Genomic DNA, 12,744 nt, shown 5'->3' with positions numbered 1-12,744 from the left:
TGATCCCCCCCTTTCCACACAGTAATATTAATGCACACTCACTCACTCACTCACTCTCTCACACACACACACACACACACACACACACACACACACACACACACACACACACACACACATTATTCACCAAAGTTAATTTCAGAGGGTGCAAATGATCTAGCCTGGCAATCCTTGATGTTTCACTGTTTTTAATATCGTCCAAAAAAAAAGAAATTGCAAAGGCTACGCAAATAGCATTTAAGAGCCGGGGAAGTGCTTGGGTGACGGATCCTGCTCCTGTTTGGCGGGGTCTGATTGGATCTTGATGGATGACTATCGTTTGTCCTTGTCAGAAAAAGAACAATTTGGGCATTGAAATAAGAGTGCTATCAAAGTTTCAGTGGCTTCCAGAGAGAATCTATTACCATGTTTTAACTGCCAGTGTTTGAGGTTTGAGAGGGGGAGATAAGCGATATTGGCTCTCATACACAACGCCTTAAATTCCCATTTATTTATTTGTCATAAATTAATTAATTGAGGTTAATGTCTTTGTCCTCTGTACTTCCATAGATAGCGTTCCAAAGTCGATGCATTTTCTCTGTTTTTGAGTGTACATTATTTGATCAAATAAGAATAAATCAACTAATCACAAACTGTTAGTGCACATGAATGTCAAACTTAAATCAATGTAATTGCATGCCATGCCGTATTGATTGAGTTAAGTGCTTAAATAGTATTCATTATATGTGAGTAGTGGCATTTTAGTCATTAACTGTCATTTCTTTGTGTCATTTATAAACATAAGTCAATAACTGCATGCTTATTCACTATAATACAAGTTCATGAATGTATCATTTATTAAAGGCCCATTGTAGTCAAAAACGTGATTTACCTGTGCCAATAACAGGAAAATCTGCCAACAACAGCTGGTTTTCAGTTTCCCACTCAGACCACTCCCAGAGAGTCCTAGCAAACTTCTTGATAAATTACTCTTTGCTAAGAAGCTATTTTTGTTTATTTTTGACCATTTTAATTGAAAACAATCACAGTAAGGTACTTCATTGTTACCCAGAAATGATTTGGTATTGAGATTCAAAAACAGCTGCATTGAACCTTGGGTTTCTATGGTAACACACATTTAAAACCATCAGTGGATATTCTAAACGATTGTATTTCTTTTATGGTGGGCCTCCATAAAATACATATTTGAAGGACTAATGTTTTTTAGTTTTTTAAATAAGACACAGGTCTACGGTAAATGCATGTAGAAACAGGCCAAGGGTAAAGCATACTGTGCATACTGAATTAGAAATTAGACAGCAGGAACGGCATATTTCCCATGGTTCCAGGCGTCTCTTCTTCGGCCTACCCGGCAGACTTAGCAATGCAATTGTGATTTGTTTATTATGTCGCCCTCCCCATGCCAAGTCCAATTGGACCGTGTTCTGTTTTGATGCAAACAGACAATTTAGTTGGCTTTAAAGGTTGTGTAAAACCTCTTTCCACAGTCTGTTAATGCTATGGTGTTTTAATTTATTGCACATAGTGATCTTTTTTTTGATTGCACCCATTTATTCATTAGTGAAAGCAACACAGACACACACACAAAAGGAGAGAGGCTGAGATCGTCCTCTAATGTTGGTAAACTTAGACTTAACATTTACTGCCACACAGGAAAAAAAACAATTATATTTTATTACCTCACAAATGTCTTATTGGCCCGCTTTCTCATCGGTTGTCAATGTGGTCTACATTAAACAGCATTTAGAGGGATCCAGCACTGCGAAGTGCTCCTTAACACACACACACACACACACACACACACACAGTGCCTTCAGAAAGCATTCACACCCCTTGACTTTTTCCACATTTCGTTGTGTTACAGCCTGAAAATATATATATATATTTTACAAATTTCGCTCGTTCTTTTTTTTTTAACAAACAAATAAAAAATGACAAGTTGAAGTGTCTCGACTCAATAATTATTCAACCACATTGTTATGGCAAGCCTAAATAAGTTTGGGAGTAAACATGTGTTTAACATGTCACATAAGTTGCATGGACTGTTAAATAGTGTTTAACATAATTTTAAAATGACTACATTATCTCTGTACGCCATCCATACAATATCTGTAAGGTCCCTCAGTCGAGCAGTACATTTCAAACACAGATTCAACCACAAAGACCAGGGAGGTTTTCCAATGCCTCGCAAAGAAGGACACCTATTGGTAGATGGGTAGAAATAAAAATAACAAAGCAGACATTGAATATCCCCCTGTAGCATGGTGAAGTTATTAATGACCCTGTGGATGGTGTATCAATACACTCAGTCACTACAAAGATACAGGTGTCCTTCCTAACTCAGTTGCAGGAGAGGAAAGAAAACGCTTCAAGATCCCACCGTGAGGCCAAAATGTGACTTTAAAACAGTTACCGAGTTGAATGGCTGTGATAGGATAACACTGAGGATGGATCAACAACATTGTAGTTACTCCACAATACTAAGCGAAATGATAGTGAAAAGAAGGAAACCTGTACAGAATACAAATATTCCAAAACATGCATCCTGTTTGCAACAAGACACTAAAGTAATACTGCAAAAAATGTGGCTAAGAAATGTTACTTTATGTCCTGAATACAAAGCCTTATGGTTGGGGCAAATCCAACACAACACATTACTGAGTACCGCTCTTCATATTTTCAAGCATGGGGGTGGTTGCATCATGCTATGGGTATGCTTGTCATCGACAAGGACGAAGGAGTTTTTCAGGATAAAAAGAAACAGAATAGAGCTAAGCACAGGCAACTCCTAGAGGAAAACCTGTTTCAGTCTGCTTTCCAACAGACACTGGGAGGCAATTCACCTTTCAACAGGACAATAACCTAAAACACAAGGCCAAATATACACTGGAGTTGCTTACCAAGACGACATTGAATGTTCCGGAGTGGCCTAGTTACAGTTTTTACTTAAATCGGCTTGAAAATCTATGGAAAGATTTGAAAATGGTTGTCTAGCAATGATCAACAACCAACTTGATAGAGCTTGAAGAGTTTTCAAAATAATAACGAGCAAATATTGTACAATCCAGGGGTGCAAAGCTCTTAGAGACTTACCCAGAAAGACTCAGCTGTAATCACTGCCAAAGGTGATTCTATGATTCAGAGGTGTGAATACTTATTTAAATGAGATATTTCTGTATATCATTGTCAAAAATCAAGTTTTCATTTTGTCAGTATGGGGTATTCTGTGTAGATGGGTTAAAAATCATCATTTTTTCATCCATTTTGAATTCAGGATGTAACACAACAAAATGTGAAATTACAAGACAGTATTAATACTGAAGGCACTGTACACACACACACACTCACACACACACACACACTCCGTCTACCACAACAGACGCTCCCCAGTAGGCTCTAATGAGCGAGGCCTTTATGAGTAAACTAATTACACAAGTGGTTTGTGTAAAAGGCTGCGGCGCTGGCCTTTTGTCATTTTAATTGTTGTCATCTTGAAGAATGGGTGCTGCCGTTATTCTGCCAGCGCAGCCCGTCACACGATGGACGAGCTGTGAATTATTTATCATCTTTGTAGAAACTCTCTCAGCGTACACATGCACGGCGCGTGTCACATGGTTTTTCCCGCCGTGATACAGCGGCGTTCTCCGTGGGGGATTGATTGGCGACGGAGATGGCAAGGTACTGGGGTGGACGGCGGGCGGACGCCCATCCAAGACCCTTCGTGAGGAACCTGGTTGTGGTGCCGTTCACGACACGGCAAGCGGTGGAGATCGTTCCATAACACTGTGACTAATTACTCCCCACTACCGAATACGTCCTCCCACTGATGGATGTGGAGGAAACCTCCTTGTAAGAGGATGAAGTGTGTGTGTGTGTGTGTGTGTGTGAGAGACACTGGCTTGATAATCATTTTCCTAGATGAATGCTGTGTGAGGCAGGATGATGAAGTGGTAATTAGCGTAGGGAGACTATCACACAGCAACAAGGCCTGGGTCCTTTGTGACAGGAGGGAAATCAGGTCCTGCACATTCTGTCTGCTGGATGGAGACACACACTCCAATGTCTCCTAGCACACACACATACACGCACGCACACATACACACAGGCATAACACACACACATAACACACACAGGCATAACACACAGGTATAACACACACACACTTGTGGTCTCAAATGTATTCATGAAGTAGGTATCCTAGCGGGTAAGAGCGTTGGGCCTGTAAACAAAAGGGGGCTGGTTCAAATCCCCGAGCCGTCTCAGAGGAAAACTCTGTCGACGTGCCCTTGAGCAAGGCACTTAACCCTATTTTCTCCAGTAAGTTGCTCTGGATAAGAGCATCTCCTAAATGACTAAAATGTAAATGCATTCCCTCATTTCCGCTCTTGTGTATCCTCACACCCACGCTCACACTAAGCCCTCAACAAACAGGAGCTTTATTATATTGTGGGACCTTGTTAAGTTTCTGCCCTGTGTTTCTGTTTCATTTCCTCTGCACACCGGAGACACGTCCTCTCCATCCCTCCTCCTTCCCTTCTCTTCCACCGTTTCCTCATCACGTCTTCAATCTCCTTAGTAGCGAAATACATTTTTAATGAGAGATCTTTAACATCTTCTCTTTGCTTATGTGCTTTAGAATGTTGCCTGTAAAATATTGAATAGTTGTGCTGTCTGCTATTCCCCCATGCGTCTCTTATAAACTGCCTCGGCTTTACACAACCACGGGAGCTGGAAACAGTTTCTTTCTCTCTCTCTCTCTCTCTCTCTCTCTCTCTTTCTCTCTCTCTCTCTCTCTTTCTCTCTCTCTCTCTCTCTCTCTCTCATATGGAGAGAGAGAGATTTATTTTTCATTCGTTCAGATAAATCAAGTAATTAATGGCTTTCATAGAAGGTCTTAAGCACCTGGCTCGAAATTGTATTTATTTTCTTGTGTAAAGCCCCTCCCCTTTTAGAGGCCCCATGTAATCATTGGTGTTGGCCTGAAGCTTTGTGGGAGCCCCGGGCTCCTGACTGGAGCAGCTACAGCAGCAGTCAAGACCAGATCAAACAAACTAGCTCCCGTACACACACACGCAGACACGCGCACACACACATGGATGTACAGACACACACGTACACTCACACATGTGTAATAGTGATGCAGGGGGGAATCAATAGCTACATATCGGGATATTATTTTTGACCATATATCGTATTGTTTTGATATATTATTTGTGCGCTAGTTGGCTGTACCTGCTCCAAAACTCCAGTATTTTTCCCCTCATGTTTTGTTCTCCATCTTCTTTATAAATAGGGAGCCAATATGTTTTCAGCACATTTATTCCCATGACTGATCAAGACTCGTGTTCTCATGGCTCTCTCTCTTGTCCCTCTGCAGCAGACATATGGTGAGCAATACGTTTGGAACATGAAATCGCAATATAAGCACGATATAGAATTGTAATACATATCGGATTGGCACCTAAGTATCGTGATAATGTCGTATGGTGAGGTCCCTGGAAATTCCCGGCCCTAATGCATAACCATGTACACACACACACACACACACACACACACACACACACAGAGGGTTCTGGTTCTCCCTCGTACCTCCACTGATACACACATCTCACTCCACCTCGCCAGGGTCTGATGTCAACACTCATTTGGTGTTCAAGCTGTAAATGTGTTTGACGATATGTTCCAGTGTTGTGCTATTGTTTCCTCTTTTCCCTACAGCGCTTCCTCTTCCCCTCACCGTTCTCATGTGGATTACGTTCTCTTGCTATTTAGACTTTTTTTTTTAACTCCGCGACCCCCTTCGTTTTGATATTGTACGTTGTTGGATTAACATACTGTATATGCAGACGGCCAGTGAAATACCAGGACATAAAAGAGCTGTCTGTCTAGAGGCTGCTTCTGGTGCTACTGTCCTGATTTATATAGCCAGGTGGAGTAGGCCCTGTTACACTAGAACACTTTTCCCGTAGCACCGTGGACGTACTGACTTGGCGCATTCACAAAGTATTCAGACCCCTTGACTTTTTCCACACATTACAGCCTTATTCTAAAAATGATTAAATCGTTTTTTTCCCCCCTCATCAATCTACAAACAATACCAATAATGACAAAGCAAAAACTGTTTTTTAGACATTTTTGCAAATGTATTACTACAAAAAAAACAGAGACCTTATTTACATAAGTTTTCAGACCCTTCGCTATGAGACTCAAAATTGTTTCGCAAGAATCCTTCTTCACCCTTCTGACGCTGCGCTGTGTGTTTCCAGAGTTCTATCTCGCCATGCTTCTAGAAATCAATACACTGAGCTGTTTAGAGGCTAAAGCCATACACCAACCCTAATGCAACCTTAAGAATAACCCAAATACACACCTGCACATGTCAAAGACCACTTGTTTTTCTCAGTGCTTTAATAGTAAACTGAATATGTGAACCCACCTCATAGGGGAAGAAGGGAAGTGTCTGGCCTCCGTTCCACCCTACTGAGTTAGAGAGATTATGCTGTGTTCTTCCGTTGTTTTCATTTCTAAATGCCGAAAACATTCCCTCATAATACGTGCAATATGGAACACATTTGGCGTAATTTAGCTTGACAAATTACCAGCTATTTCTTCTCGAGCAGTAAATTAGTTATTTAGATTAGGCAAGCTTTTTTTCGATAGGGGTGGGTGGAATAAAAACACCTCACTAATGTTGGGAAGAAATGTATTTCCTGTGTCAGAAGAAAAGTAATTAATATTTTAAAATAGAATTTAAATTGAAATCCCTTTTTTAGTTTTAATATTTTATTGCCTGTATGTACACAACACAATGCTGTGTGGTGGTTGTGACTCTTCATTAAAAGTTACCCAATCTCAGGGACTTAGAAAGTGTTATGTGTTCAAAATGGCACCCTATTCCCTATTTAGTGCACTACTTTTGACCAGGGCCCATAGGGAATAGGGTGCTATTTGGGACAGAACTTTAGTCTGAATGATTTACTGCTGACCAGGCCTGGGTAAAGGAGGAGGTGCAAATTGGGAAGAAAAATGACAGAGGCCTGTGGACATTGATTAATATTGGCAATGCCATCCGCCTCTCCCGCTTCCCTGTTTTTGTAATGGCGTTTTGGGAGCAGCCCGGGCACTCGCCTGCTACCTGGGTAGAGAGGCTAGAGCCGAGGTGCCCTGCTGGGTCCCAAATGAGCCTGGAATGGGAGCACATCGGAGTGTGGGGAAACTGATCACTCTGTCAGCAGCTCATTCCACCATAATGTATTTAGTGCTCATTTCACGAGAGAGAGAGAAAATATTGTTATTTTCAAGGTCAGGGTTTTAGGTAGTTTATCTTCTGTGTTCTATTTGTTGTGTGTTGGGGGGAAAAAGAAGACACCCAGCATAGCAAAACAAGGCCGTCTTTATGCTGCTGCTGGCCTCGCTACTCTGCACTGTGACTGGGGCTATAGGCTACCACCACGCTGTTCTGTAATTGCTAACACATGTGCTACCTCTGTTCCCCTGCAGCCGTCCTCGGGAGTTCTGGCGCCTCGACTACTGGGAGGACGACCTGAGGCGGCGCCGGCGCTTCGTCAGGAACCCCTTCGGATCCACTCACTCAAAGGCCACGCTCAAAGCTGCAGCCGAACACGGTCAGTCAGCCCTCCTCGCTCAATACCCAGCGTCCTTTGCTCAAACCCTCCGTGAGTGTCTGTGGCAGCAGGTCCACGGCAATAAAAATTAGCACTACAGTTGCCATAAGTGTTTTATTGTACCACAAGAAACAGTAAAAAGAAAAAGCACACCCTCATTTCAATTAAATAGTTCACACAGTTAACTGCCTAACTTGCCTCCCCATTAGTGTTAGCTATGTTAGTACGCAGTGTTCCAATAGGCCCTCACACACTCACATCCTGTCCCTTCCTCGATCCCAAAACTTTGACTTAGAATTTCTCCCCTTTCAGTTATTTGATGTCTGAGTTGGCATGAACCTTCAGTGGTAGCAATGTGAAATCTGTTTGTTTCCTTTTCTTTACTCTTGCATGACAGTGGTACCTGGCATTAATGGTAAGTAATATGTCAAGCCTCCCTGACTCCTAAGCACCAAGCCCTTTGGTTGGTCTTCTCCCCATTTCCCATGATGCATTATCATTTGACTTGTTGATAGAAAGCAGCAGTTGGGATCTTCCGTTCTTTCCATCTTCATTTTTCTCTTGAATATTTAATTTGACACCAAGTATAGCAGCAATTAAAATACTATGGGTTCACATATTTAAAGGGGGGAATGTTGATTTAGGCTAGGTAGGTAAGTATTGTAGCTGTACAATGATATGAATATAAATCACTTGAATCCCAGTCGGTATCCCACCTCAACTACCTTTGTTCCATGTTATTTTCCCTGCTTTAAATTCCCAATCATGGCATCATGCACAACATTCCCACCATCTCAGGGGACGACTTGTACTTGATTTGATTAAAAAAAGAAGACTGAAGCTATAGTGCCAGAATCACATGCGTTCAGTTTGATCAGCTCAGAGATGTCATTATGTTCATAAAGAGGGCCAGGTGAGGAGGACCAACGGTGTTCATGCCCATTAACAAACCTGCCTCTTTATAATGTTATGAAAATAGATTCACTTTCATGGGCATAATTAGGTATTTCTTTGAAGGTGAATATTATATGAGGGCTAATTAGTTTAGGTGAAAATAATCATTTTGGAAATATCAGGACTATAAATGACACAGTACGTCTTGTTTGTGTGTGTTGCAGAGAGAAACCCAAACTAGCTTGGTTGCTCTTGACCAATATCTCAACAGCACCATGTGGTAAAAGCAAGTCAAGGATCGTGTTCTGTTTAATAGGAAACAGTGACATCAATACCGTTGTATTACCTAGAAGACAGGTATCGATAAAACCAACCGTATTGATTACCTTTACCACCAGCACTGGAATTGGGTTTCAATTGATCCTTTCGTTTCCCTGTACTTGCTTTAAAAACAACAGGTGCAGATTCTGTTTTTAAGGCGTTTATGTAAAGTGTTAAACCCCGATTTCTGTTGAACTTCCTATGAGGACAACTAAACCAAAGTGAACCAACAGTTCAATAGTCACCGTCTCATTCTTAGCGATAACTAGGTTGGAGGAAACGTAGAAGCCATTTACCGCATTGGCCGTAGGACATATGTTCTCTAGCGTTAGAGTAGGAGTGGCGTTTTCCCCGGAGTAGGCCCTAATCCCTAGTTTCTGCTAAAACGTTATCCTGCATATCTTGGATAATAACTAGGGAGCGACGTATACTACTATTTTCACAGCACTAAGCCAAGCTGTGCTGGGCTGGCCTGGTTGCCGCCACCATGCTGGAATATACAACGTGAAAGGGAAATGTCCGAGCCAGCACAGTACGGTTCTGGTCGGCACAGTGTGAAGAACGGTTTTAGTCATCTACCACATTCATTGGCCAAGTAGGAGAGGAGTCCCCAGGGTAGACCCTAATCCCTAGTTTCTGCTAAGACACTAAAGACCGTATTCCCAGTCACACCAGGGTTAGCGATCAGGGCCGTGCCTGTGTAGGCCTGTTGGTTTTTACCGGCTTAACCTATTGCTCTCCACAATAACGGCCTGTTTCTGCACCCCCCCCCCCCCCCCCCAAACGTGACATCAGTCCTCTTGACAAACGGCCGCCGTGACAGAAGTCAATAAGAATGTGATCTAAAAGCAATAAGCGTCTGGCAATCCCAGCATCCTCATGGGCCCGGCAGGGACCGGGGACGGGCCTAATGGCTGTGGTGTGGAGATGCAGCTGGAGGGTGGAGGGACCTGAGGACCAGGGGTCCTTCTCTCTGTTACTCTGCTACTCTCTTTCTCGCTCTTTCACTTTCTTGCTCTTTCTCTCTCGCTCTTTCTCACTCTCGCTCTCTTTCTCTCTCTCGCTCGCTCTCTCTAGGTTTTTCTCTTCTCTATCTTTCTCTCTCTTTCTCTCTCTTCTCTTTGTGTGTCTCCCTAATTCTCTTTTTGCTTTTCTCTCCTTCTCTTTCCCTTCATCTCTTTCTGTTAGATCATTTCAAGTCATCAGAGTTTATTTGGTCACGAGCACAGGATACAGCAGGTGTAAACAGTGATGCTTGCTGACATGCTCTCCCTCAACAATGAATGTTGAGTAGGAGCTAGACACAAGGTGACCATCTGTTGGCGCCATCTTACAATTTTAGTGCAATGAAGAACTGATTATGAAGGCATGGGATTGTTAAAGCGTCAGTTGGTGTCTTGTAATTGTTCTCCCCTCTGCATTATTCTGTGACTTACTGTTCTAGTAGGGGGCATCATCAGTAAGTCAATATAAAACATGCTTTGGATATAGTCATCAACATATGGAGGACATATTCTGCCATATAGGCTGTGTTTTGCTTTAAAAGTCACTACTGTAGTAAAAATAGCCAACAGCCAGTCTTGGTAAGGTGGGGTATATTACCTCTGCAGAGTATTGTCCTGTTAGTTGCGTATGCACACACACACACACACACACACACACACACACGCGCTACCCTGCTGCATTTGGGGAAAGAACATATCATTAAAATATCTCTTTGACTTGAGGCCTGACTGCGGCGTCCATTTTCTGATGTAACCTTTCTTGTTGTTTTCATCGACCCGACATTTGTAACGGAAGTGGAGCGCAAGGCGAGAGAGCAGTCGTGAGTTTTCAAACAGGGAACAGAGGTCATATCTGGCTGTAATTATTCTGATCCCATGAAACAGGGAAAATAGAGAGGAAACCCTCCTCTTTCCCCAATGAAAATATTTAGTGCATGATCACATCTGCATTTAACATTTATTTCCAGCTACTAGAGTGATGGCAACACTTTTCAAGTCATGAAAACACGCTCAAGAATAGAAATTAGACATTTAACCGGTAAGAGAATTTTTAAAAAACATTTGGGGATTTTAAAAGGTATTGTATTCCTGTCAACTTATTTAGCAAAAAAAGTGCATTGTTTGTTTCACAAAGTATAAGTAAACCTTTTCCTAAATGGCATCTTTTTTATGTAAGATATGTTGGAGGAAAACATTCCTGTATTTAGGCCATGGACAATCCTTAGATTCTATACAACTGTGATCATTCATACCCAGCCAAGAACCTTGAGGACCATTTCCACTCTGAGAGCCCCAGCCGGCCTGCAGACGCGTGGCGGTCAGGCTGGTTGGGTCGGTGAGGGGGCTAGTTATGTATTTATGGCTGGAAAGAGACATGCTTTCTGGGGATTGATTTGGTCCTGCCCTGGGTGAAGGGAGGGCTGTGGAGGGAGGCTGGAGGAGAGGTGGCTGGCAGAGTAAATACTTGAAGACTAATGTCTCTGTTCAGCAGATCAATATTCGCCTCATGACTCCAGCTCCTGGCCATGGTCTCGTTAAAAACACATTTGTTAATTCTGACAATTTAATTGCTCTTGACCATGCATGCCTTGAGCTTTAGTAATGTAAGCATATGAATTAGCATGTTGAACCTCTGGTAATAGGGAAATGACCTGGGCCTCAACGTAGCATGTCTTTAGTATAGCGTGAACGTAGCATTTGTATTTTGAATCTCTGGCTAGAGAAACAATGGGGCCTGAAAGTGTAATGTAGACAGGTTTTATTCACGTTTGTGCCCCCTGTTCCATCTCAATGAATGGTTTGGGTGACATGACCTGATGGGTATTTTGTATGTGGCATACCGGCTTATTTCAGAAATGTTTCAGTGTTGTCGCTTGTAATATGTTGTAAAATGTGTATGTGTTTTGTTCAGAATTATTTGTCAAGGATTTATAATCCAACCACAAAACGCCAGACTTTCACACTCACTGAGACTTCATATTTAAGCATTAAGGTCTGGGGGGGTGTGGTATATGGCCAATATACCACGGCTAAGGGCTGTTCTTAAGCACGACGCAACGCGGAGTGCCTGGATACAGCCCTTAGCCGTAGTATATTGACCTTATAAACTGGTTACCAATGTAATTAGAGCAGTAAAAATAAATGTTTTGTCATACCTGTGGTATACGTTCTGATATACCACGGCTTTCAGCCAATCAGCATTCAGGGCTCGAACCACCCAGTTTATAATTCTAAGTAACATAGACAACAGTTGACAGAGACATTGCTTCAGCTGAAGGACATGTTAAATGTGTTAGCCTTTGAATATTTTGCTAAGACATAGCCTAATATCCATTGCGTTTTTTTAATGAAATGTTTAGACTTTTCACTGCCTTTTAGTTTTTACTGTGCTTTGATTGTTTCACTTTTAAGTTGAAATGGCGTTAAATGGATTGTAATTGTTTGATACACACTCCCATATTTGATCATAAACACATGCATTCAGAAAACTTCCCTGTACCTATGTCATATATCAAAAATATACATCATATCAATTATGTTTTCAAGAATACTATATTTTATCTTATTAGTTTTGTTATGTTGGGATACATGTATCAGAACTATAATCTAATAATAGAGTTTTTATTTTCTTAAATTCTCCTGTCTGTTTATTTTTACTTGCAAAGTAGTTTCGAAAGCAGCACAATGTTTGTAGAATTTTATTTGCACACAATAGACAATCTAACATGACCAATTCTGATAATACTATTCACAACTAACAAGTAAATCATTCACAGCCTTTTAGTAACATTTATTGGCAAACTAGTAAGTTCATATAGTAGCAGTAGTGTTTTCTTGTTAGTTGTAACACAACCCAAGACCCTTCCACATCCATATGCTAGTGTGTTGTGGTCTTCCCA

At 41.7% G+C, this 12,744-nt stretch overlaps 1 protein-coding gene across 1 annotated transcript in view; it reads left to right on the top strand.

The window, feature by feature from the left end:
• The window catches only part of LOC115191800 (lipopolysaccharide-responsive and beige-like anchor protein), a gene marked incomplete in the record, with an annotated part of 272,883 nt that overhangs the window by 162,660 nt on the left and 97,479 nt on the right, over nucleotides 1–12,744 (top strand). The window contains 1 exon segment of the mRNA XM_029749734.1: nucleotides 7,501–7,625. Within this exon segment, the coding sequence (XP_029605594.1) occupies nucleotides 7,501–7,625 (125 nt within the window).

This window comes from Salmo trutta, chromosome 4, assembly GCF_901001165.1.
Source record: "Salmo trutta chromosome 4, fSalTru1.1, whole genome shotgun sequence".
Classification (NCBI taxonomy): Eukaryota; Metazoa; Chordata; class Actinopteri; order Salmoniformes; family Salmonidae; genus Salmo; species Salmo trutta.
Note: the sequence above shows the minus strand (reverse complement) of the source record. Positions and strands in the feature narration are given on the sequence as shown.